This window comes from Chaetodon auriga, chromosome 8 (assembly GCF_051107435.1).
Source record: "Chaetodon auriga isolate fChaAug3 chromosome 8, fChaAug3.hap1, whole genome shotgun sequence".
NCBI classification, from domain to species: domain Eukaryota; kingdom Metazoa; phylum Chordata; class Actinopteri; order Chaetodontiformes; family Chaetodontidae; genus Chaetodon; species Chaetodon auriga.
This window is the reverse complement of record NC_135081.1, coordinates 9,111,699-9,138,628: the sequence shown is the minus strand read 5'-3', so window position 1 is coordinate 9,138,628 and position 26,930 is coordinate 9,111,699. Positions and strand designations below refer to the sequence as shown.

The window sequence follows — 26,930 nt, the reverse complement described above, 5'->3', positions numbered from 1 at the left end:
TTAGAAGTATTGCATTCTGAAAGGCTTGAAAAAAATGTGGACCTATCATTTCAGACACCAGCGTGTGTGAACTTATGCTTCAGTGGTGAAAATCCTCCTACTGATTGTCTTGTCATCTATGTCAAGACTCTTTTAGTCAAGGATCAAGGAAGGGCCCACAGTGTAATTTTGACATTACCATTAAAATGTATTGAAAGGAGGATTATATTTTTATACGTTCAGAGATTGACCTGAACAAAGTGCTGCAGTGTGTGCCTGCTCAGTTCAGTATTAACTTTGTCTCAGTTTTTTACCCTTCAGGGTCAACCGCACTCATTGGAAACAAGCCACAACTGATAAGGACTCAACAATATTAGGTTTTACCTGTGATCTCACAGCTCTTGAAATATGGTTCTACGAGTTGCACATTGAAAGGACATTACTTGTCTCCAGTTCTAAGATTAACTTGTTATTCTTTAATGGCTTACATAAAGCTTAATTGCTCGCCATAAACCAAGGAATGGGTATGCAAGAGAAAAAGCGAGAGTTGTTGTGGGGTTTGGTTTGGATGCCTTGGTGGTGCCTTTTACAGACTGGCTCTTAGATCTTAGATGTTTTCTGTCTTTCTCTACTGTATCTAGATCTCCTGTCCTTCCCTTTTTCCTCTGTGTCCACCCTTCTTTATCTCTGGGGCAGTAATTTGCCAGGTTTCTCAAACAAAGGACCCAGTGTGTATCTCCCAGTTAGCTGCTGCTGGAAGAAAGCGTGGACGCCTTCAGATGTATGGGACATAGGGCAGCGTATCCGGGGCAGCAGAGAGGATGTGTCCAGCCTGGCCAGGCCCTCAGATTTATGGTGTAGATGTTCCTCTCCATTTATGTGCCAGAGATGAAAAGATTCCCTTGTTCTTTTCTCACAAACACCCTCCCTACCCTGAATGTACCCCTCCACTCCCATTCCATCTCTCGTTTAGACCCATCTTGCTTGCCATGTTGTTCCGCGGGATGGGCATTGGGTCTCACAAGGGTGAAAGGAAGGAGTAGCAGTGTGGTTTTGACTGGGCGGTGAAAGCAGTAAGAAGGTGTTGTGTTGTGTTGTGTTGGAGCCACTGAGGCCTTTGTATGATATGTCAGATCAAAGCAGCATGGACAGAGGAGATCCCCTTGGAGATCGGTTCTGGCTCAGCCCAAAGAAAGGTAAGTGGCGAATCTAGATTGATCATAAAACAATACTGGAAAAGGAGGCAGGGCGCAGTGAGTGAATGGTTGTCAGCATTGGTCCGATGACAGTTTTTGTTGTGAAGAGGTGTGGCCACATACAGACAGCAGCTCATTTTTCACATTATAGAATGTGGAGCATTGAATAGGGAGTTGAGCACACCATGTATTTGCCTTATGCAACGATAGTTAAGCCTTTTCTCACCCCTAAACGGTGTAATACATCTCTTGCATGCTGATTCTGATCCCTGGCTGCCGTTCATTTGAGCTGGCAGACAGCTCTGACAGGGGAAAGAACAAGAGAGTCGAGGACTGGTTCAAATTTTCTGTCCCGATCTCACTGCTGGAACTTGTTTACAGCACAAAGCGTTTTTGTAGTCACTGGATGTTTGCAGAATTTACCACCAAGAGCTGATTTTTATTACTCTAGTCAGAATGGCAGGAAACATATTCTGTTTTTTTGACTGCAGGAGGAATACATATACCCCTTTCCCACAGTGTTGCATGATACAGTAGATGTGACGGAATAGAGTGAGGAATACTTTGGCATCATCTTCATCAATCAAAGGGAATATTATCCCCTATTATCCTTGGCCAAAGCTGTTCCTAGTCATACACATGGCAAATCTGTCTGCTCCTGCTTTCAGTGTGCTCTCCTTTACCCCCTAATGGGTGGGCTCCTGTCCAAGTCTGAGAGGCTGTAGGGGGTGTTGTAAGGTTGGACACATAGAGATCCGACCACTAACACATGACAGACAGCTTGTTGGAGAGAGAGTAAGAAAGAATGAAAGGGACTCGTCAGTCTTTTTGGGTGCTCCTACTTATTTTTGGTCAGTAAGAAGGGTGAAGGGAGGCATAATCTGTGACTTCATTTCTTTCCACTCTGGAAAAGGAGAAGTCAGTGTGATCCGTGACTCGTGGAGTTAAGAACATAAGCACGTCCATTTTTACCTCATGCACACATCAGTTTATGGACTTTCCATGTGCATTTATGTGTAAATTGGTGAGACAAAAGCCAAGAGTTGGCTTTTTTCCTCTACTCACACAGTAGGCTATTCTACTTGTGACGCCAGTACAGTTTTATATTACTTAGCTTAAGCTTTCCCACAAATATTCATCTTTGTTGAATAACTTACACAGTTACACATGCTTTATTTTAGAAAACAAAGATGTCTTACTCCACAGTTGCTTTTCACAAGCCTTATGCAACTACAAAGATATTTATGGGGCAAGAATAGGTTGGCAAAGCAACAAGCACAGTTCTTATAGTGACTTGATTGATTTCAGAACATTTGTCTATTGTTCTTCCCCCTCAGCTCTGAGCAGAGTAAAGGATTAATTCCCATATAATGTAGTTTGCCTCTTTTTACCTCTGTTATCCAAGAAAACTTAATTTATTTTTGCAGCAGGGTGAGGAATGCCAAAGACACCTCTCAGTCTCCTTCCATGCTCACAGCTCCTAACACACAGTGCTCCTTTGTCTGAATCTAATCTGTGGTTTAACACACTTCTGTGGGTTTGTGTTTAGTGGGACAGTATATAGGCCTACAGCATTTTTCTACTGCCAACTCCTCAAATCTGTGGTCTCAATGGCTGTGCACTTGACACACAGTTCCATTCAAGTCATCTGTCTTTAACCCCGCTAGATCATCCCAATTACAGCCAGAATGGCCATGGACCAGTCAGTGCCAGGGGTTAATCCTTGCAGTTTCATCGTTCTTGCATTTCAAAGGCTGCTTTCTGTACCCATGCAAGCACTAATTGACACTGTTGTTCATGCTGTCGCATACAAATATCAGTCAAGGTTGTCCTAGGGGTTGTATGAGGGTAGGATTAAAGCCTCACATGTAGTCAGTCAGAGTGTTACAATTGTCAAGTCAACAAGTCAAGTTTATATTTAGACCAAAATTGCAAACTTTGGGGGGCTTAACAAACTGTACAATATGTGATACTATTTTTTCAGACCCTGGACAACTGTAAGTTTGAAATTAGGACAGGAAAATAATGTTAAAAAAATGAAAGAATATGACAAATCTCTTTTGTCATGTTCTTTCATTTTTTAAATTACACCCACATTTATCAGCATTTTTCTATAAACATGTGTTGACTTTGCATGACTGAGTTTGACTTGACACATCAGCCTAGCATGGCGTTGATTTGTATGTACGTCACAACAGGGTTACCTGCTTGAAGGTCATGACACCAAGCTGACAAGCTTATGACGTGCTTGTCTTGAGTCGACATTTAAAAGAAGTGCCCCCTTTAGCGCAGTTTACTATTGTGTCATGCAACAGTTTTTGGTAGCCAGCTCATGGATTTTCAGGCTGTTATGATTGAGCTTGCTTGGCACCTACCACCTATTGCTTGACAAATGGAGACAGGACAATTGAAAGTGATGAAGTATCTTGCTATGTCCAGTAATAGCAGCGGAGGCTCTTTAAACATGTTGCTGAAACATCCTAGAATGATGACAAAGCCCATCTAATTTCACTGCAATACACTTGGAGGACTTTCGGCGCGCTTTGACCCAACTCCAGAGATAGTGCATCTTGCTGCATTTAAACTGGTAATGGAAATGCAAAATCAATGCAGCATGGTTTGATTTGGAACAGCTAAAATTGCCAATGGAAAAGGCCTGTAAGAGATTACAGTGTCACACTACTCTATTGATCAGCAGCAGCTGACAGTCACATGTCAAGATATGCTGCAATGGCCAATGAAGGCAAAAGCAGACAAAGGCAGACAAGAAGAAGACTGCAAGCTCCCAAATGATTCTGGATATGAAATACTTACAAAATCGAATTTACAGATGTTTCATGAGGAAAGCAATGCACTCGACAAATTTGTTAGACCTCGAGGATACATGTAATGCATATTGGTGAGTAACGCTGAATGCATGAAATGTCGTCAGAGCCCCTGGCCAAAGTTCTGATGGCCTGAGGAAAAACCCAAGGATCAACCAAACACGGAAGCATGTTTTAGCATTTCAGTTAAGATAAGTTTTTGCATTTTGTACAAGTGTGTTGTCTGATCTTATCACAGCCTGTGTCTCCTAACTAATTTTTTACTCCTCTAGATCAGAACCTACACATTTTTGTCAGTAAAACTGTATTTATGTTTTTTATTGCACCAGTTAGATTTAATCAATTAATTTGTAATTTGTTAAAGCATTAACTCATGAGTCAATTAAGTTTCCTACTTGGAAAGCCGATGATTACTGTAGTGACAACCCCTGCCTCCATTTAAAGCTGCTTACAACAATCTCTAACTTTAGCAGATTCCTGGGTGGGAGGTGTTTGTGTTCTAACATGCTTCGGCTCTGTCAGGGGGCACAGCTGTCCCTGACTGAGGGGTCACTCACCTAACTATACCCAGTCAAGCTCCTAAAATGAAAGTAGGCTTATGGTCCAGATAAAAAGAGAGCTCTCATGTATTGTAGCGTATTGTCATAGCTACAAAAATGCAAGTCATGATGTGAGGTAGACTTAGAGCTACCCCATTAAAATCCCTCTCTGTGTCTGCTTTATCCACCTCATATGCTTTCACAATAGGTGCCTTACTTTTTTATATGAAATTTTTATTTCGGGGCCACCTTATTTCATTGTCACATGTCTTACTTTAAACTACCGTAAGAAATTTAGTTCCAGTTACTTCTGCTGAGCTAGAAAGCTGCAGTGCTTGCTGGTCAGTAGCTGGCAGATGGCAGACTTATCGTATTTATACCTGCTTTAAAAGCAGCTGCCAAATTCAACTTTTCTGTAAATCTTAATACCTTGATAGACAGGTATCAAGCTAACCAGTACATTAGAATTACATGTGTCATTCATTAGCAGAGCCCACCATTCTACCATTTGTTCTTTAATTTCAGCATCACACTGTAATGTAAGCGCATGCATTAGTGGGTAAGAAAGGCTCTGCTGACCTTTGCTTTCCCTAGAAGTGGCTGGAGTGGCTTGGATCTGATATCAGAATGGAGACCACGTGTGCAGGACCAACACACCAGAGCAGCCGGTCTTTACAGTGGGCCAATGGCCAGCCACCATGAATTGGTGATGACAAGTCTATTCTGGGACATGTGGAGGTCTGAAACATTGAGACAGAAGACAGAAGTGGACTCCTAACCAGGAAACTATTCAGACACCCTTCTTTATTACTCTTATCTGCTTTAATCAATCACATCATGCCTCCGTTTGCAACTGTCTGCTGCTGCAATATGTGTATACTGAATAAAATTAGAGGCCAGTTCTACTGTGAACCTTCGTCCTATTCCCTTTGAGGGGCTATTTCTGATCATTTATTAACTTGTTAATACCACCTCAAACCTGCACACAGCTGTTGTAACCACCAAAGCACTGTGAAGTGCACCCTGTTCATTGCCAGCATCTGTCAGGCCTGGTGATACAGTATTTCTGTTGAAGCGGTCATATTTGATATTTGGATGGCTGCAGGGACCGGGCCTCAAGCCAGAATAAGGGTCACTGTGGGAAGTTTGAAGTTCACTGAACACTTTGTGCATAAACAGTGCATGAAATCACACTGATATGCAGTCTGGAGAGTAGGGCACCATGCATGGTGTTGCAGATTACCCCAAATGTTAACACATAGTTGCCTGGTCTATTATTGGAGCGTTGTTTTGCAATGTGCATGCTTTTTTGTTTTTCTTTTTTCTTTTTGGATAAATTCCTTATATGTTGGTTTACATGACATGTTAACTGCCAGCTAGACATTCAGCAGTGTACCACACCATACCAAATGGGTTGAGCAATGAAATGATTCAGAACCAATTTCATGCGACTTAAATAGCCTTACTTAAGCCCAAGGTTGCAGATTGGCACAGGCACATACACATCCAGCTTTTATCAGCTGCCATCACCAACGCTTTTGCTTCAATGCCAGGCAAACTGCAGCATGTCAATGATAAAACATTTGTTTCGTAAGACAGAGGAATGCCTTTCTTGTACAATGAACCGGAGTATTCATTTGTCACTCCACTGAAAACCCCTCCCAGCCTTCACTCATTAACTTTACTTGCACCACAAAGGAGGATGTAACATCTTAAGAGATGATTTAGAGCTTATCAACCGTAGGTGGAGTACATACATGGCCTGAGGCATCATCACCAAGTCTGACTCGATCAATGTCAAAGAACTGTTGTGGGACAGGAATTGTGGGACAGCATTATCAAAAACTCTGTCTGCTATCACTGGAAGACTTAATTTATTGAATATTACTGCTTTATTGTGTTCATATTTAATGTTTGTTTGGTTTTAAGCAAATGCTGTATGTAAGACTGTTTTTGCCCTCTGATAATTTCTTGAATGCTGATGAAAATTTGACAGTGTGCTTATGTTTTGTCTGAGATCATATCAGTGTCTTTGCTAATAGTGGTCTGATAAATGACAGTGTAGTCCAGCTGTCCAGGACAACAGATTTATGGCCTTCTGCTCCACTGCAGCCCTGAAAGTGGATATATGGCTTACTCAGAACTGGCTCTCTTCATTTGACTGTTGCCATGGCAAATAAAATGAAAACAGTCCTCTGCAAGTGTGTAATAGTGTGTGTGGTTTCAAACAGAAGGGGAAATGCATCATTTCATTGCCGCTGTAATTTTGCGACTGGATCACTGTGTTCCAGCACAGTACCGTCTCCTTACTCTGCTCTTTAGTGTATCCGTTTCTATTCAACTGGATGAGTGGACATGTACTACTTTTCTCTGTCCAACAATGGTCAGTTCCTTCTAGTTTGGTTTTCACTGGACACTGGCCATGACAGGACACTCTCACTGACACAGAGAGACGAACGGGAGACAGATGTACAGAAGAGAGCAGTGATCTAGGGAAAGAAATCTGATATCATGTTTCTGGGAGTGCTGAAAAGGTTAGCTATAATGCACAGTTCTTTATATAGTTGTGCAAGACAGATCCTTGGTTCCCAGCTAAATTGAGGCATGAAGCGCTAATGTTAGCTGTCTGATGCAGCAACACAACTTTAGGGTGCTTTACAGCCTGTTGCGTCACTTTAATGAGCTGCTATGGGAAATACTGATTAGGCTATGTAGTTTCCTTCACTTGGGGACTTGAATAGAATTGAACTTAACATGAGTTCTGTTAGCTCTGCTATCAAATTACCAGTCTGTGAAGTGTTTGTAAAATATCACCAGCCTTTATACATATAAAGACTGTGACATGAGACCTGTAAACCACACCATGTGTGTGTGGAGTAAAAACTTCTCAGTGATACCTGATCAGGAAATGTGTAAAACTAGACACCTTGTGCTTGATAACCTACATGGATGCCCAGCAGGTCTCTCACAGGCTGGATAGATGTATACCAACGGGTTGACTCTCTTTCTTCGTAACTAATCTCTGTTTAGAAGAGTCCATTCATTTGGCTGATGCATGTGTGTGTGTCATGCCAAAGGGTGTGTATCAGCCAGTGGTAGAGTGTTTAGAGGTGTGGGTGTGTGTGTGTGAGAGAGAGCGTGTACATTGAATAGGAGGCGTGTGCTTTCATGCCTGGGTGGGTGTCTCCGCAAAAGTCACAGAGCTACAGAACATGTGCTCAGACACACTTCATAGATGTGTTCTTCCATTCATTTGATTTTGCTCTTCCTTTATTTCAAATCGATTTATTGCAACACTTTTTTTCTTTGTTCCCTACTTCCAGCTGTACTATTTACTTTAGTGAGAATTTTTTTCCATGCCAGTTTTTTCCTAAGAAATAGAGAGGGTAGGAGGAGCCGGACTGAGAAGTGTGCCTCACTCTCTCTCTCACACACACACGCTCCCTCTCTTCCATTCTGTCATTGCCATCTCGGCAGAACGGAGACTGTTCATTCCCAGCCACGCTGAAGGTAGGGGAACAGAACACTTTTGAGTTTGTTTAAGTCAGATTTCACAGAGGAATATTCTTTTTTCTTCACGATATCCAAAGGATCAGCAAGAACAAGAGGGATACAAAGTAAGAGAAAAGATTACATGGATTTCCTCGTTCATTTTTTCTAATTGAATTGAGAAGCACGTGACAGCTGGTTTTGCCACTGGATTCTTTCACACAACAAGACGTGAGATTGTCTTATTTGTCTTCCTTTCATGTTGCTATTTTCAGTTTTACTTTAAAAGAGTTTAGTGACAAAAAGCACAATGGTTGCTGGAATGCTGATGCCCCTGCGGGACCTTAGGGCCATCTATGAGGTCCTGTTTCGAGATGGTGTCATGGTGGCCAAGAAAGACAAGAGGCCACAGACCAAGCACCCTGAGATAGAAGGTGTGAGTAACCTCCAAGTAATCCGTGCCATGGGGTCTCTTAAGTCTCGCGGCTTTGTGAAAGAGACATTTGCCTGGAGACATTTCTACTGGTACCTGACCAACGAAGGCATTGTTTACCTGCGTGACTACCTCCACTTGCCACCTGAAATTGTCCCTGCCTCCCTGCAGAGGGTAAGAAAACCTGCCGCCACCTTGGCCATTGCCCACCGGGCTGCACGGGTCCAATCTGTGGAAGGTCCTACATCTTATGTTCCTAAGCCAGGGCGCAAGGGTGAAGCAGAGAGCCAAGAGGCTCTGGCTGAGCGTCAAGGTTACCGCCATAAAATGATGGCTCCTGGAGAAAGAGAGAGCTACTCTGATAGGACCCCCAGGTTTAGGGGTCGACCCTTGACTACAGAATCAGTGAGGCCAAAAGCATCATGGGAGGTGGAGGACCAGTCTCAGCCTCTGTTTAGGAAGGGGAACAGCTTCAGAAGTGAAGCAGCTGTGATGGAGGAGAACTGGGGTAAAAGAGTTTCTCATCAGCAGCGTGATGTTTGCAACGAGAAGCCAGTAACAATGTCACAGGAGAGAAAAGTGTCTGAAGTCCCCAAGGAGAACGCTCCAATTTCTGTCCAGGTTCAGAGAGTGGCTCTGACACAGGATGTGTCACAGACTCTGACATCAGTGTCCTCCAAAATAGCCCTACCATTAACTGTGGCTGCTGTCGCTGAGGCTGCAGGTGCTGCAACATCAAAGATTCCAGCTGAACCCTCTACTCCCAAAACAAATAAAGAGAAGCTTAAACTCACTGATGGAACAACTTCCATGAAGTCGAGGAAAATGGTAACTACCACAACACTTCCTAATTCAGAGGTGAAAGAGGAGAGAATGAAAAAGGTAATTGTGGATCCAGTTAAATCTGCAGAGGTCAAGGCTATAGCTGAAATGGCAACTGATAAAGTAAAGCCCCAAGCAGTCATTACAATGCCTGCTGCTCAAGAAACCTCTAAGCTTGTTACTGACACTGTCACTTCTGTCCCTGTCATCACAACACCTGTCAATAAAGATGTCAAGGAAGAAGAGACAAGAAAGGTGGATCGAATTAAATCTGCAAAGGTCAAAGCTACACCTGAAACAGTTACTGATAAAGTGAAGGCCCAGGCAGTTTTTACAATGGCTGCCGCTCAGGAAACCTCCAAACTCGTCAGTAATACTGCCACACCAGTAATCTCAAAACCTGTCAGTAAAAATGTCAAGGAAGAGAGGCTTGAGAGAACAAAGGTTAATGAGGAATCAGTTAAAACTGCAGAGGGGAAGCCCCCAATTGAATCGAAAATAGATCATGAGACGGCCAAGACAACTGCCAAAGTCCCTGCCACTCAGGAGACCACCAAACCCACACCTGACTGTACCACCAGCAAGCCAGTATTGCCTACTACTGCAGTAAAGGAGATCTCTAAAGTTAAAGTGACCCAGGAGCCCATTGATGTGACCTCAGCGAATCTCCCAGCTAGTGAAGTGCCCCAGAAAACTACAAAGGTGGCTGAGTCCTCAATACTTGAAGTTAAAACGACTACCACTCTCTCAGCACCTGTGGCCAGTACTGAAGATAACAAACCTGTCAAGGGGAAAGCTACAGTAACAGAAATGATTACAAAACAGGAGAAAACCAATATAAAGGTGATTTCTCATGTCAAGAAAGATGAAAAAACAGTGCCAGATGAGGCCTTTAAAATCTTAGTACAGGGCCCCACATTAGTGCAAAAAGACTCCTCTTCACCTCAGTGTAGTCAAAATGCCGCCACCACAGAGGTGCTTGTGGAAACCAAACAAGTGGTGGAGGGAAGCTCTAAATCAAAAAGAAAGAAAAAGAAATCTCCAGGTGAGATATCCAAGAGCATCAAAGCTGAGGAGCTTCCTGACTTAAAGGTGGAGAAGGAAAAAACCTCTATTGACAAGCCCTCTGAGGAGGTGGCTAAAAATACGCTCCAACCCACACCAATGATCACCTCAGAACCAATGGCCATGTGTACCAGCAAAAAGACTGCAGGGGCATCACCTGTTGAGGAAAATGAGGCTCAGGTTGAAATAGATATTGATGGAGGGAAAATAAAGAAAGTTCTTCAACAAACTGATGGGAAGCCAAAAATGGAAGTTTCTAAACAAACTCCTGACCAGAATATTTCACAAGTAGCATCACTGCCATTAGATCAGATCCCTGCAGTGCCCCCAGTGGAACTTCCAGGTGATACACAAGTAAAAGAGAAAGTTGAGGAAAGCAGTGTCAGCAAAATAGCACTGGGACCGTTATGCTCCAAAGACAAGTTAAACTCTAAATTGCCCCTCGTGGAACCAGTGAAATCTGAGGAAATGACTGTCACTAAAGTGGAAACAGTGAGTGTGCAGAAAATAACTCAAGTGGAGCTTATACAAGCAAGCCCTAAACCTGAAGAGAAAAGCCCTGCACCACCGTCAGAATCTCAGAAAGACGCCGTTGAGAGTAAATCCCTAATAAGCACAGAGAGAGCTGCAGAGGAATCTTCAAAGGGCAGGAAGAAAGGGAAAGGGAAAAAGCAGGTTCAGACACCAGTATCAGACACCATAAGCACAAAGCCTGTCTGTTTGCCTGAAGCTGAAGCATTGCTGTCCACTAACATTACATCATTGCCCAAGGCCACAGTTAAAGACAGCCCTGTCATGGCCTCTGAACTGACAGAAGTGAGTGTTCCTCCAAAGATGACTCCTGAAAGAATGTGCAGTGAGGAAACAAGGCAGGCAGCAGCTGTGCTCTCTGAGGCCCCAGCAGACAAAGGGGAGGTGGAGCCAGCACTGCCCTTTGCAGAGAAAATCAAGCGGGAGGTTCTGAAACCAAAAACATCCTCCACTGCGAGGGAAGCGCACGCAGCCGGAGAATTAGCGTCAGCAGCACCAGTGGTAACAGCAGAGGCAGCTGTAGCTCAGGCACAGGCCAGCCCCCTCGCCAAGCAAGAGGAGCCTCCCAAAGTTGCACAACGTTCAGCCAGTCAGGCAGCAGAGCGCAGCACAGAGAAAAGGCTCTCTGTTTCTGAGGCCTTAAAGAAGGAGGAAGAGAAGAAGAGGGACTTGGAGGACACACCCTCTGCCACTGCCACACCCGCAGTTGCCCAGCCTGACCAGCTTCACCTGGGATACACCTGTGAATCTGTAAGCCCTGACATAGACGAGGCCGCCATGAGGAGGAAAATTGTAGTGGTTGAAGAGATAGTTGAGGTGAAGCAGATTGTAAGTCCTCAGGCAACTGGGGAACAGTCACCTCCTCCACCTGTGCAACCTGAGGGAGAAGGAGAAGAACTGGATCTGGATGTTCTGGAAGCAATTGCCATAGAGCGGGCACTTTTGTCAGGGGCAGCAGAGGCCAGGGTGCAGGGAGCCTCACCTGAGGAAGAGTGGGACCACTCACTGGAAGAGCCAGAGGAGAAGACGTGGCCCAACTTCATTGAAGGTTTGTTCGAATGTGTGTCTACTTCCTGCCTTGTCCTACTATCTCTGTGCATGTGATGTCGTTACTCTTGCTTGTTGGCATACACCTTGCTTTGAAGTGTGGGAGGTCTTAGGTAGGATATTTGATGATGGCTCTATTGTTGCTTTTCCACATTGTCATGTACTTAAAGTATTTCATACATCCCCATAGAACATCCCCATACTGTAATTGTCTGTCTCTAACTTCTCTTCCAAAGTATTACTTGGGGTGATTTGATTACAGTTTATGGTTTAAAGTTACATATTACAGAGCCCAGCCTTTGCTTTATGATGTGGACTAAGAGGCAGTCTCTCTTTAGGAATAGTTTCAGTGAGCTGGTGAGAAGAGTCCACTGTGATTTAATTATGTGTGTGTTAAAATAGATGAAGTATCAGTAACACTGTCACAGCACGGTGTTTTCGAGACACTGTCAGATTTAGCACATTATGGCACAGGTCCCTCCTCCCCACATAATAACAGGTGAAAGTTAAACATGAAAACTATATAAAAAAAAACTTTAGCATTCAGTGGCAATTAAATCCTACCTGTAATTTACCACACTGTTTACATGCAGATCATGTGGAAGTGGCAATTATCAGTCTATTAAAAAAATCAAATCCAAAAACTTACACTTTTTGGGTGGGAAATTCCAATTTTGTTTTGGAATAAATTGAGCGCTGCACATGTTTCAGTGGTAACAGTAATCTCTGGAGCCATCTCTGAGTGTTTGCCAAATGAGATTATGCAGACCTACAGTCATTCCAACAAGGTGGGGCTGTTTGCTGAGATTCTGCCTCGCCTGTTCCCTGCTGAGATAGTTGCGCGCGAGTTTAAGCCAGACTGACTAAGAGAAGGAGGTGTGGTGCTTTTGGGAGCATTTCTCCTCCTTGCTCCAGTAAGACTGTGTTCTTGGCACTGTTTTCTGTTCTGTGGTTGTTTTCTCAGTTCTCTTTTCAGCCTGTCTTGTATAGGAGATAAGCATGCCCCTTGCATACCATTATGTAATGGCATGTGTGGGATATGGGAGTTATGTAGGCAATGTGATAACTGTAGTATATCCTTACCCCCTTTGCTGGATTTGGAAAATAACAGTTGTAGAAAGTCCAGAAAAATCTGCCATTTGATGCTTTGGTTGGTGCTGCTGAAGTGAAACTTGCAACCCTCGTCTTAACTCATGATGCCAAAGCATATTCATGTGACTCCAGAATGTGTGGAGAATGCTTAATATTTCACAACCTTAAAAAGGAAATTATCATACTTTGACTAATGTGTGCATTTTTTTTATACCTACGAGGGTGTGTAGCAAGGACTTCACATGGGCGTTGTCTGTTGTGGGTGTGAGCAACGGACAAAGAGTCAGGAAGTTGGAACAGCTTGCTCACAGCTCTATGGGTGTGTTTGTTTGGTTCCACACGTGACAGCAGATCTGGATTCAATTAGCAGCCCAGTTCCTTTATTCAATCTGTGCTACTAATCAGGAAAGTAAGTCCCTTTTGCAGTTCGATAAAAGTATATTTATGACTTGCATATACAGTAAACAGCATATGGAACTCATCTTAAACTACATTTGCTCTTCAACATCTGAAACATCCTTGAACTCGGCTTAGCACTGATAATTGGAATCGTGAGCCTTTCCAAAGATTTAAATTACACATTTAATTGTGGGCTTCAGTCTGATGTGTGACATAATCAGATCTGGTGACCACAGTGTTTGCTGACCCACTGCTGACATCTGCTGTCCATTAACAACCATTGTCATCTGTTGCACAGACCAAATGCTTCAAGTATAATCAGAGGTTTGTTGATAAAACACACATATTTAAGTTGAACACACATAATTAACCCATATTTCACGATAAATAATGGACAAACATTGTTTTCTTTTTGCTTATCAGGCTAAGCATTGTGCACTGCTGCCAGAAACTGCTTCCTTCTGATTTTGCCTCAGATTTGATGAGTAGTGTTAGATTTGGCGGTGCTTTAGGGAGATACAGTTTTTAGCGTTATGATCCTACTGAGTGAGGTATTCCTGGTATGTTAGCTCATGAAATAGCTGTCAGCAGACTCAGTTACACCCTAGGATATGGTTGCAGTGAGGTATTACTACTTTTGTCGTGCTACAATTTCTATTACTCTTTCATTGCATCAGTGATGTGGAAACCAGGAAGAAGGAAGGTATTTCAGTTACTGACTTACGCCACAAAAATGTTACTTTCAAAATATGGCCTCCTTGAACTGGTTTAGAATTCTAGGGAACACTTTGCGTGAGGCTCTTTTGATTTCTGTTGAATGGAGGGTGCTGTGTGTGCTGAAACAAAAGTTGTGCAGTGAGCACTTTTGCATGAAAAGACCATCCAGAGGCTGTTTAAAGTCTGCCCACACATGGCACCAGGGGCAATTAGGCTAAATCATATCCCAGACATGTCACTGAGGTCCTCCATGTTTTCATCTCTGAAATCATGCCCGGTACATACTTGTGTGATTGGTTAAGTGAATCGCTACAGTGTGCTGCAGCTCTGTGCCTTTCATTATGGTGGCACATCATTTCGATGTTATGACTCACCCAGCCCATTCTCAAATCTGAGAGCTTGAATTATGAGCTTGACCTTTTCGAGTAGAAACAGAAAAAAAAGTCAGGGGACATAATGAATGTTCAGTCTCATGCCATCTATCAGTATGCAGTGTTGTGAGTTGACAGCTTAAGTAGAATCCGCTGCTTCTGTTTCTGCTGTTGGCCACCAGTCATGTTTTGCTCAAAACAAAGTAAATGACCTTAGCTGCAGTGCCCTATCTTTTACAGCTGACTCCACCTGTGAAAACACATCTTACATGTTACTGGACTCGTCACAAGTGTCAGAACATAGCGGCCGACCTTTCATAAATTGAGACACACGCACACCAAGCAAACATTTTGACGAGGAAGAGATGTTGATACAACAGTCTGTGCCAGTGCTGAAAATACTGAGACAGAATGAAACACGAGAAGACGACTGGAGTCGTCCAAAGCTGCATTATTTCTATAAAATTCAGATTTTCAGATATAAGACAAGAATCAGTATTTGTGCTTAAAACTGAAATGTTTGTTGGCAGGAAGGAGCAAATAAGTGTGTGAAAATGATTGCACAGTGTAATGAGCAACCAAAACATAATCCTCTCCCACGTCCCCGTTGTGTGTGATCGTCCAGCACAGGAGTTTAAGTTGCCAGTTTGATGTACCGCGTTGGCGAGCACAAACTGTTTGATATCAAATTTAATAGCAGTTTGCTGTGTTATAATAACTAGAGGCTGGGCAGTAATGCCGAATCATAAATCTGTTGTAGCAATGTAACAGTTAACTCACTGTAGGCCAAATTCTGGGAACAGAGAGATCGATAACATATGGATAACATCAAGGGTTTGGCCAAAATGGTTATTCCATTAGTCATTTCCCAGGGTACATGTTGGGCCTTATTGCAGGAGCTGACTCAACTTCACTTCTGTGACTGAGTTGGTGGAATAGTTACAGTTTGCACATGTTCAGTATTCTGTAAGGTTTTTATAGCCTTATCTTTAAGTCTTCGACCTTTGTTTTAAAGGGTTTTAAATCTTACATTAAGCAGTGTTTTCTCAAGAGAGATCTCACCACCTGCTTAGTCAGCATTAATTGGTCATTAGGGGAGAGCAGTTTTACAAAATGGAGCCTCTGCACTATATTGGTGTAGATTGAGACAAGAGGTATTTCCCTCTAGACACGAGCTTAGAATACCTTTCACCTATGTGTCCTGACATGAATAATGTGTTTGTTGGGCTCAGGCGTCTGTTAAGTTCAGGAGTTCATGAAGGCACATGAGGATGTTCATGGAGGAATTCCCTGTGATCCTCGGTAAAGCCCCTACATGGTTTCTCAGTATAGCTGCCTTCATTTTACACAGGACCTCCATTTACAGTGTCCATGTATCATGAGATAAGACAATCCCAGCTCTACCCTCCAGACACCGGGTGGGATGGCTTTTAGCATTACGGTGAAGTGGAGCCAGTTGTCACCACTAGAACCATAAAGCCATATGCGTATATTAGATGCTACTATATTTAGAGAATGTTGTGCATTGCAGTGATCCCAAAAGCAATAGGGGATGAACACTGAGAGCTCTGGTTATGCTAAACTCTCTGAAAATCTGTCCATCACTAAACTCTGTGTGATCTTATTTAGCAAATATATACCATCAGTCTGAGCTCTCCGTTTTTATTGTTGCTTTTTGTCTGTTTAATGTTACTGCTGGGGCTTTTTCCTATGATGACTCTGAGTATACCCAGTTTAACCTGTCTCATTTGCAGTTTAAATGTCAGACTTTGAGTAAAAACTTATAAATGATCCTTATAATCCTGTTATAGCTGAAGGTTGGGCAGAAGGTTGGTTGTGATGCAAAGGAGCAGTGAGTGGGTGAGTGACTGGATTAAGTTGAAATTTCTGGATGACCAGAACTTAGAAATACAATAGTCATTGTGGTATAGTAGTGATGAGTCTACTTTTGTCTGTGCTGACAATATTATGTTTAAATGACGACTCGCACTAGCATATGTTAATCATGTTTTACACCGGGGGCTCACACATGAGATCTTTTTTTTAATATCACAGAATAAATCTGCCACCATCATCATCAAAGAGAGAAGTAGGAGGGGGGGGGGGTCTGCTTGTGTTTGCGGGGGATGTCTCTAGGGGGTGAGTGTAGCCAAGTATCCCGCCAGAGGTCTTCCATCAGTTTCTAACTGTGACACTGTGTGATCATCTGGCTCTGGTGGATATTTATAACACTCAGTCAGCTCCAGCCCTCTCTCCCTAGCCACAAACCCCCCCTCGGCCCTCTGAGCCCCTCGCCCCTGCCCCGTTCCCCAGGCTTGGCATGTCGTCCCTCCTCCCTTGGCCACGGGAGAGCAGACTGACGGATCCCAGCAGCAGGCGCAGCCTGTCAAAATTCAACACAACGGAGAAACAAGCCCGTTCAGAGCAAACATACAGGAGCCTCTCCTGTCCTCTTCATTCCCCCTCTGTCCAGCTCTCTTTTTCTTCACCCTCGTCCTCCTCTTCCTTTCTGTACTGTAGATGAAGATCATACCTGGTAGGTCCACAGAGTGGGGTTGCTGTGGTGTGTCTGTCTGTGTCTAACTGCGTCTGTCTGTCTGGCTGCCGACCGTTGGTGAGTTTTTGGCAAACGTACAGTGTGAAGTCTTGTTGTGTTCCTGATCGGTGCGCATTCTCATGACACAGACACACACATTCACATTTGACAAAGCGCTGCATTCAGCTACTGCCGCACAGATTGTGTTCCATATTTAAACCTGTTCACTGACCTAAATCATGAGTGAGGTTGGCTGCCGTCTGTTTTTTCCTTTAATCGATGGTACGTAGATAGAAGTGGGGTGAGGGCAGGGGTTGAGGCAGGCAATGCCTCCCACCCACCCACCCCCCTCCCTTTACGATGTGTTTTTCCTGTCAGTGTGACATCTGAGGTCCGTCAACAAGTAGGGGTGACTTATAAAGACTGTACTTTATTCAAAACTTTTACTTTGTGTGTGTGAGACACAGCCGTGTGTGTGTGTGTGTGTGTGTGTGTGTGTGTATGTCTGGCCTCTTTCAGATAGCTGTAAAACCACAACCACCTGTTATCGTTCCCTACTATCCCAGTGCTGCTGCTGGAGTGTGTTTGTTATTGTTGTGTCAAAAATAAAGATTCTAAATTTGTAGGTTTTCTAACATTTATCGCTGTGTCACCTATCTAAAGGTCTTTACACAGTAATCATTGGCTGCTTCAGATGTGCAATAATAATAGGATGCTTTGAGTCCTTTGACTTCAGATAGACTATCAAAGAAAAACAAGCTGGTCTGGCTTTATGCTTGTCATTGTTTTATTAAGTTTGACCCTGTTCTCAAGAATCAGCCAAGAATACAGATAGCAAGGCCATTCTGTCTGGTAACAGGAAGTATTTGTTGCAATAAGATGGAGTGACTAACAGAGGTGTGTCAGATAAGAAACAAAAACACAATATAGTTCTTTTTCATCCTGCAGCAGTTGATACGGAGAGAAGCCAAATGGAATAGAGATATCTATGACACAGATTAACAGCTGAGCTTGGATGAAGTACTAAAGCAGTAAATACTGACAACCTGCTTTAGCACTGGAAAAGAAACCACATATTTTGAAACATGACTAGCTGCTCTTTATCGTATAACTTGTTGTATAGAGTGCACCTTTTAGACCGGTGTCTGAAAACAGCTGAACAATCAGGAGAGGCAGACCAGACGGCTTTCAGTAATAGCCTCAGGGTGGGAAAACAGCAGGAATTCCAGCTCAAGATGGCCTTTTTTTTTTTTTTGTTAATGTCCCTGCCACACCCACGCCACCCCACTCCCCTTCTTAGTGAGGGCCCACCTGTCACTACAGCCCAGGCTCATCACCCTCATCCCCTCTATCTTCTCTCTATCTGTCGCAACAAATGCCTCCAAGCCCCCCGGGACCCACTCTCCCCGCCCTGGTGGTTTTGGGGCACTTAGTCACCCTAATTGTATTCTGGCGCTTGAGAAAGCACATGAGGCAAGGTAAGACAGCTGCACGTTGCAGGATATTGACACAGTGGTTTGGTAAAGGTTAAAAAAAGCAATGAGAGTAACATCAAAGTCTCAAAGTAGCTGGATGCTAGAGGAGTGTTAGCTTTATCTCTTCCTAAATCGCTAAATTCTGATTTTGGTGCTAATGCTGTGTTAGCAGTTCTAGTTATAGGAGGTATTTTTGCATATGGTTCACTTTTCTGATGTCATTAATTCTGTTTATGCATATGTTTATTGTTCTTGACCCTTTGATTCATAAAGATCGTATTACTAACCCTGTGAGCTGCTTCACATGTGGCATGTTTACCCTGTGCATTAGTCACGTTCATGTGTAACCTTGAAACCTGTCAGGCGTTGTCCACTGTGATCAGTCAGAGGTGCCACCGGGCCTTTCCGTGCCAGTTTCATAAAGTGTCTGTTCTTCGTTGCAGCTGCAAAGGGATTAGCCCTCATTAAGCTCAGACAGCGTGGGAGGCCTTCTATTTGGCTCATGTTGCAGTGGCCCAGAGACTGACAGTCCGACATGACACAGTTGCACAGATACAAACTAGTCCAGGCTATACCAAGCTGGACTTATCTGATTTTCTTTTGTTGTGCTGCAGGACAACTGGTGAGTGCTATGTCCAAACAATGCCTTACAAGTTCCCACCCAGACCTGTCTAGTCAAGTTTGGTTGTGGATCAAAGGCCTGTGAGTGAGTGTTGGGGGATGTGTATGTATGTTCTGGGTCTCCTTACTAAGAATCTCTTTCTCTTAGCACTGGTTTGGTCCACCTGCCAGGTTTGAGGTACTGCCAGTCCCCAAACCGGCTGCCAGCCTTTGAACAAACAGACAGTATTACAAAAGATGCCAACCTGTAGCAACGCTTTGATGACTTTGTTGTGGATTTGCCCTGGAGAAAAATACAATTTGTATGCACAGAAATCCCTCCAAAGAGTGCTCTCTAATCCTGCAGATAAACAATAACCTGCTTGATCCTATGACTGCACATTAGTCTTGTTTGCCACAGACTTTGGTGTATTATTCTCAAGGTACACAATTACTCACTGTGAGTTTTTAGCCAGGCTTCTCAGTCTGTCTGCCAGTCCAGTCAGTCCATTGCCTTGGTCTGGACTGAAATATCTCAATGGCTATTGGATAGATTGCCATGAAATTTTGTACAGTCATGGTTTCCAGACAATGAAGCCTACTGACTTTGACTTTTCTTCTTGCGGCATCATTAAGTCAACATGTTGAAAGGAAGGTGACTGTGGTGAGAGATTAACTGTGAAGAAACTGCTGAGATGCTGTTTAGTTAATGTGTAACCAGCTTCCATCATGTATTGGAATGTGGTAGCAACAGAAGTAAAACTGTTTGTGATGTGTAAATAGACATTTAGCAGTCTGTGTGTTAATGGAAAGGCAATAATATGATCAGCATTGACTGAGGATAGGAAGATATTACTATAGGTGCATTTTGACCCAGCGGAAAAAAAAAACAAAGACAACTTTTCAATCAAGAATACATTGTGCCATTTGATATTTTGCACACAATATAACATTTTTTCTGAAATGTCAAAATTGAATTGCCTTCTTATACAAAAGACACATCAGTCTAATCAATGATAACTCATATCTGCCAATAGCTTATGTACTGTTGTTTATCTAACCATGACATTATAATGTTCCATCTGCTAATGTTCCTGAGATACTGAAGAGTTAAATGCAGCTGCTGTCCCTGCTGATCTGTGCTCTTCAGTCCAAGCCCGTCATGGGGCTTTCTGGTCTTAGCTGTCCCCTTTTCACTGGCGTCCACTCTGCATGATGACAGCTCTGTACTCGATCCACTCACTAGCTCCTCAGCTTGAGCTATCGCTTACGAGAGCAGTGAGCTTCAGCTTCCAGTCAGATGCGCACTACACTGTGCTGTGCGTGCAGAGGTGGGAACATGGATATTAACATACTCTTGCAATCATGTTGGAATGAGGTCAGCCGAAAGGTCAAGGGGGAGGGGGGCGTGGCCGAGTTAGACTGTAAATACTTTGTGTCAAACACAAGGTGCATCTCTCGACATTCCCCCGCTGATCTTTCACCTCTCATCTGTGTTTGTTTTCCCTTTCTCAGACTGCCAAAATTGGCAAGTTAACCCCAGGGGCCCAGCAGAATACGCCAAAGCTAAACTCAAACTCATACTTTCAGTTCAGATGTCACAGAGACATCACACCTGACTTAACATCCACATAGTGTTGAGTGAGCTGAGTGAGGGATGTTTTAGAACACTGGGTGTTTCCGCGGCTGTCAATGGGACGTTACATTGCTTTGCATGATAGTTTGGTGGAAGTTTTCACCCTGAACTGGTTGAACAGGTGGCTCTTTTAGCTACGGTAACCTCACACTCCCTCCCTCTTACACGGGAGCTGATAGTTGAGAATGTGTCAAGGCATTTTTTACTATGCTTGTAAAGTATAACATCCTGTTTGACATGCTAAGAGCCCAAGTGCCATTTAATCACACACACTGCCAAACAAACGCTCTTTTAGAGATGAATGTCAGACGCTCGCAGTGCTGTGTGGGCTGTGGTGGTTGAGCTCCGGCTCTGGCTTTGGCCTGGTTTACGGAAAAGCCAGCATTCTTCCTGGAAACAGCCACAATTCCTACTCTGGACCAATCCAGCTACCACTTACTGTACACTAGTGTGTGTGCTTTTTCCAGGGTCTCATGAGTGTGTTTAAAACTGCCTAGATGGCCCACACCACTGTGACTGCTGCTGGTGAAGCAGTGGGCATGAGTCATAACATAAACAGTGAACTTATGTCTCAGGGGCTCAAAGAAACCCAAAGGGGCTTTGGATGCAGTTTTCATGTCCACATGGAGCACACATTCATTTAGAGCTGATTTTATTTATGAGCAGCACTGGGACCATGGAAACACATCCGGTCCTGTACTGGGAGTTTATTTATATCCCTTGTGATCTCTGTTCAGGCTTTCTCTGTGCTCCCTTTAGTATGCAGTGACATAGCAATTTCCCTAAAGATGCTAATGTATGTTGTGCAAGACTATGGTCTTGGTATGGATTAAGTAATTAAGGTACTGCAGAAAATATCAGTTCTAAGTTGATTTCAGATGTTTAAAGTTCGTTGAGGCATTATGTGTGACTGTTTTTCAGGCTGTTCCTCAGTCCAGTTTTCCTGTCTCCTTTTCATTCATTCATTATAGCTTTGATTATATAAAAAAAGAAACATTAACATTAGCATCTACATTTCAAGCAATATTTTAACATTTTAGCAAATATGCTGAGTCACTTTCTTGCTCAGACTTAGAGATTCATCTGAGACTGATTGTAGCCAGCTAGCTTATCTTAGCATTAAGTCTGGAGACAGGATGAACGGCTAGCATGGCTCTGTCTAAAGGAAACAATACACATGACCCACTGTAAAACCACCAATTGGCAGTTGTAGGCTTTGGATTTTCTAAGGATTAAACAAACTAGATGTAAAGGTGAGAGATGCTGGTAGGAGAATTTTGTTAACTTCTGACTGATCCAGGCTAGCTGTTCTCTCCTGTAGTCTTTACCCTAATCCTTGCTTCATATTCAATGGACAGATAGAGGAGTGGTATCTTAAATTTGGTGCTCTTAAATCATTTTACATATTGAATTAACAACTTGTAATCAGCACCAAATGTATGTTAACTTGGGGCCAAAAACAGTGACTAAAAGCAGGTCACCCAGAAATGTTGCTCAATGAGTGATTGTAGTCAGTGTAGCCTGTGAGGCGATCAGAGAGCACCCCCTATGGTCCTGGGTTAAAGGTCAGTATCCTAGAAGAGAGCACAGCATATTTAGATCACTTTCCCCTTTAAATGGGACACAGGAACAGTTCAGCTGTGCCCTGTCATAAATTGTCACATCCTAAAGTTGACTGGCGACAGTTGGTGTATGGTGAGTAGACCGCTCCTTTGACCAGACATAAAATCATGACTCGGTGATCAGCCTTTAGTGTTTGTGGTTATATTGTATTCAAACATATCATTCCCCATGCAAGTTGGAGAGTTGAGAGTATGTCACGCGTGGAGATCTTCATCTTGGTTCTTGAAAGCCCAGAGGACATTGAAGAACTAGTGATTATGATATCTTGAAGACATGTCTGTTGCTTCAGGGCTGCAGTAGAACTACCAAAAAAACAGTCACTTTACCCTGCACTTCCCCAGGCTCTCAAACACATGTCCTTTATACTTCTTGTGTGAACAAAATCTGAAAACTAAACACTGACTCTGGGCAACAGTCAGATGCTGGGACAGTAGACTGAGAAAGACAATAATTAGGGAAGAACCTTTTTTCAGTTGAGGTTAATACAGAGTCCAGTTTTAGATTGTATGATAGTTAATATCGAACACATAACACCGCTGGATGGCTGGAGTTGATGTTTGGAACATGATACTTCTACTGTATCACATTATCACATTATAATGTTGAATTAGCTGTTACCTTTCATTTTGCACAGCAGTGAGGGGGGCAGGGCCAACTATCTGCCTTTCATCTGTTAGAAAGAGGTTCCTGTTCTTTTTTGAGTCTCCTCACACCAGCTGGCACAGTGCGTCTGGGTCACAGGGGGATCTTACTTCAGGCTCGTAATGGCTGCATTATGGAACCTTAAAGGAGGGACTTGTCTGAATGAGATGAGGTCATACGGAGAAAGACGCAGATATTTGTACAGTAAGATGTGTTGTGCAGGTGAGTGCAGAAACCTGTGGATGGGTGGGGAGGAGTTGGTGAAACCACAAGGTTGTCAGTGCCAGATCTATTCACAGAGAGAAAGTTAAAAACTGCCGGTTCGATCTACTTTATTATATTCTTGTATTTTTAATGTTTCTAATATGTTTAGTTTAGTTTTATATTACCAATATGGTTAAACAATTTCTCATAATAATAATGGTCTCAGAATGCAGGCTAGTAAATATGGATGTAAACAATGCAAGATTTGAAATATTTTGACTTGGCTTTGCACATGGACTATCAGAAAGGAAAAGCTGTCCACAAGGACCTCAAGTATACAGTCATTGCACTTTGGTAAGAAACTCTGAACGTAAACATAACTTGTTCGTTTACAAGAAAACTCCACAGGGACCCTTTAATTTCAGTTTTGGCGATACTGTACATCAACACCACAGTCAAAATCTGAGTGTTTTTAGACTGCACCAAGACTGCTTTGAGTACATTTTTGGTCAATTTCCTTCTGTGAGCAGAAGCTCAAAATCTGCCTAGAATTAGAGTGTAGTTTGGTTTACACACATGCATAATTTCACTTTGAGTAAACATTCACAGCAAATAATGAGAGCCACCAAACACAGAATTTTAAATTGAACAACTGTGTTGAGCCAAATTTTTAAAAAGAGTTTTAGGAAACCAGAGCACCTGGAGTGAACTCACACCACCTCAGTGCTGGCTAAAGGGTGGCCCTGAGAACTGCAGCCCCGCCCCACATCCAGGTAGCTTCCTGCTGCAGAACAGAAGGTAATCTGCATGTGGGGCAGGACTTCGGCTCTCCACTGCATTCACAAGGTATTCATCTGGAGGAAAACCCAGACACTCAACACATAATCACACATGGAGACAGAAACTGCTGTTTAATTTCAGTCCTGAGGGGGGCGCTCTCCCTCTACACTACATAGCACAGAGTGAGAAATGAAGAGAGACCATGCTTCTCAGCGAGAAAAGCTATAAAAATGGGTCGAATTCAGTTTTCTGAATATACACAATTGAATAACAGTAGTTCAATAAATAGACAAGAATACTCTTTAATTAGAAGTCATGCAGTCTAAAATGAAAATTAAAGCCACAGAACTCCTCTCCATGGATCATCCTGTAATATAAATAGATGCACAGACATCTGCCTGTGGCTTCTGCTGCTGCTGCAACAAATCCCACGATAAAATTATACATTCCATACGTTACAATCATCAACGAGCACTTTGGCACACCTGTGATATGATCGGGGGGAGGCACCATACCTGCAGGAACAGTCTGCCTGAAGTCAAGCTTTGAGGAGTGGTAACATGTTGATTGAAGTTGCAGTAGAGGTCTGCTGTTCAATGTGTACAAGTCTCTATAGTTTAAAGCCAAATCTCTCAGGTTTGTCTTGTCGTAAATGACTAACTATGGTAGATACGAAGTGGTCGTTATGGTCTGCTCTGGCCAGCGTTATCTTTATTATCAAGTTTAAAAGCATCATGTCCTCCCTGATAACATTGTTTTTTTTTTGGATGTAGCCTGGCAATAAGATATCGATACATGAGAACCATCTACTGCATAACTACAGGCTAATTAAGTATGATTGGTCATGATAACCTATACATTACATGATCCTTTTACTATCTATTTCTTAATTCTATAATATTATCATAGCGAGTGATAGGACATCGGTGTGTTACTAATGAGTGAACTGTTGTTGTGTTTGATTTTTTCTGTAAGCAGGGTGTTGTTTAAGTACTTCTAGTATTTAATCTTAGTCCTGCTTTCGCCATGGTAGTATTCCCATTAAATCCCTGTAGAAAAATGGTGTATTTTGATTTCACATTTCCATAGCATGCTCAGTTACTGTGAGAAAAGTATTTATTTTCCTTTAAAATAGTTCGTAGCTTCATAGTTGCAGAATCTACTGTGGAAGAAATCAGGTGTGGTTGTGCTCTGGCGCCATCTAGTGGTGCGAACACTTTATTGCCTGGTGTAGGAGGTGGAGGATGGTGTTTGCTTTTCCACGTCAAATGGATCAGTTCCGGGAGACTCCTCTGTCTCTGTGTCTAAAAATACAGGCGTGAGTAAGAGTCAGCCACAGCCACCGCCGCACATGGTTCTGTGTGTTTATAGCCGTTGACCTGGCAACACCGCTCCAGTTCCCCTTTTTCCACATTTACTTTGGCGGTTGGAAACTACCAAAGGTACGATAGAGTATGGAAATACCACATATCACAGTAATGGATTAATAGAATACAGGAGAAAAGGGGAACCTACAATATCTGCTTTCAGTCTAGAAATAAAGTGATAATTCAATTCAGCAGTTCTTTTATATTTGACTTTTGACAAACCGTGTGTTTAGTAGGGCTTTTCTATAGCGAAAATCTGTTGCATGTGACTGCTGCACAGGATATGATGAGTTTTGTGTTTCCAGTTTGTTTGTAATAGGAGCAGTGATAGTCCACTAGACAAAGTCAGCATGAATATTTTTGTCTTTATTGAGGTACTATACAGTATTTCATGGTGGAGTGAAGAAAACAAGGCAGGAAGCGTTGGTGGTTATAATCGCATCCCAAACCTCAGTCACAGCCTTTTCAGATTTATAGCTGTGAAAATGCCGTTTGAGTATGATAATTAAAGACACAGTGATCTGGTCACATAACACCACCAATACAGTTCTAAATATGTGCTTACTTAGACTTTATTTAGGACTTCATTTTGTAAAAAGCTATGCTAACTCACTCATTTTACTCACATTTGGCAAACTAAGATGACTTGACAGTTTACATGAGTTATATTGGATCTACATTATTAACTTAGGTCACACGTTTTGTTGCTCTCACCTGCAGAGGGAGGCACATGACATTTTAAATCTTATCCTCTGTCAGTACCTCAGCTCTTTCACCAGCTGCCCTGTCGTATTTGAATTCACCAGTTTTGAAACATTTGCAGCTGACACAGTCCCAGATGTAGATGTGGGGGGCTTTCCACACAGGCTTCTAAAGCTCAGCGTTGGGCTATTTTAATACTCAGCTGCCACAGCTAATCTGAAGTCTCGTCCTGTCTGAGTTAAATTGAGGTCGCAGCGTCATCGTTAGATCAAACTCTGACAGCATTATCTAAAGTCTGCCGACAGGTTGGAGATCCCAGTGGATTGTAACTGGACCATGCATTGTGGCACAGTTATGACCCATCCCTGCCATTAGAATACATGTTTAGAGACTCTTTTGTGTCTCCTCGGAACAGTCATTGATATAAAACTGATTTGCATTCATGATGAAGTTGCGGTGATTAAGCATAATTGCTGCCAGGCCGTTTCTTTGAGTGAGTGAAACGTGCCTTTGTGTACCATGCTGGAGTTGCAGGGAGATGGTCGGGGTGGATGGTGGGTGTACACAGTGCAGGACACCAGACTCCAGGGCTCACATCCAGACTGTGGTTAGGTTTAGGCAGCAAAAGCACTTTGGTTAGGGTTATGGAAAAATCCTGATTTCAGTTAAATGTTAATAAAAATCTTATGTTTCAAGCCACTGCAAACTTTTTCTGCATAAAAACAGACCATAATCTTTCCCGATCCAAGTGCTGTCAGTGCCTAAACATAACCATAAAAAAAATTCACAAATTAAATGCATTGTCAGTAAATGTGTGCTCACTATCAACATTTTTGCCATCTGCCAGGTATTTTCATTAA

General features: G+C 42.8%; 1 protein-coding gene across 12 annotated transcripts in view; it reads left to right on the top strand.

Annotated features, from left to right (window-relative positions):
- plecb (plectin b) overlaps nt 1-26,930 on the top strand; it is a 123,482-nt gene that overhangs the window by 53,086 nt on the left and 43,466 nt on the right. For 5 of the 12 annotated variants that reach the window (XM_076737286.1, XM_076737285.1, XM_076737284.1 and 2 more), the window contains exon 1: nt 8,018-11,927. The exons of the other annotated variants lie outside the window; for them this stretch is intronic. In XM_076737286.1, coding sequence (XP_076593401.1) covers nt 8,339-11,927 — 3,589 coding nt within the window. In that variant the 5' untranslated portion in view covers nt 8,018-8,338. Of the gene's footprint in view, nt 1-8,017; nt 11,928-26,930 lie in introns of those variants that run through there. 12 annotated transcript variants of the gene reach the window in all.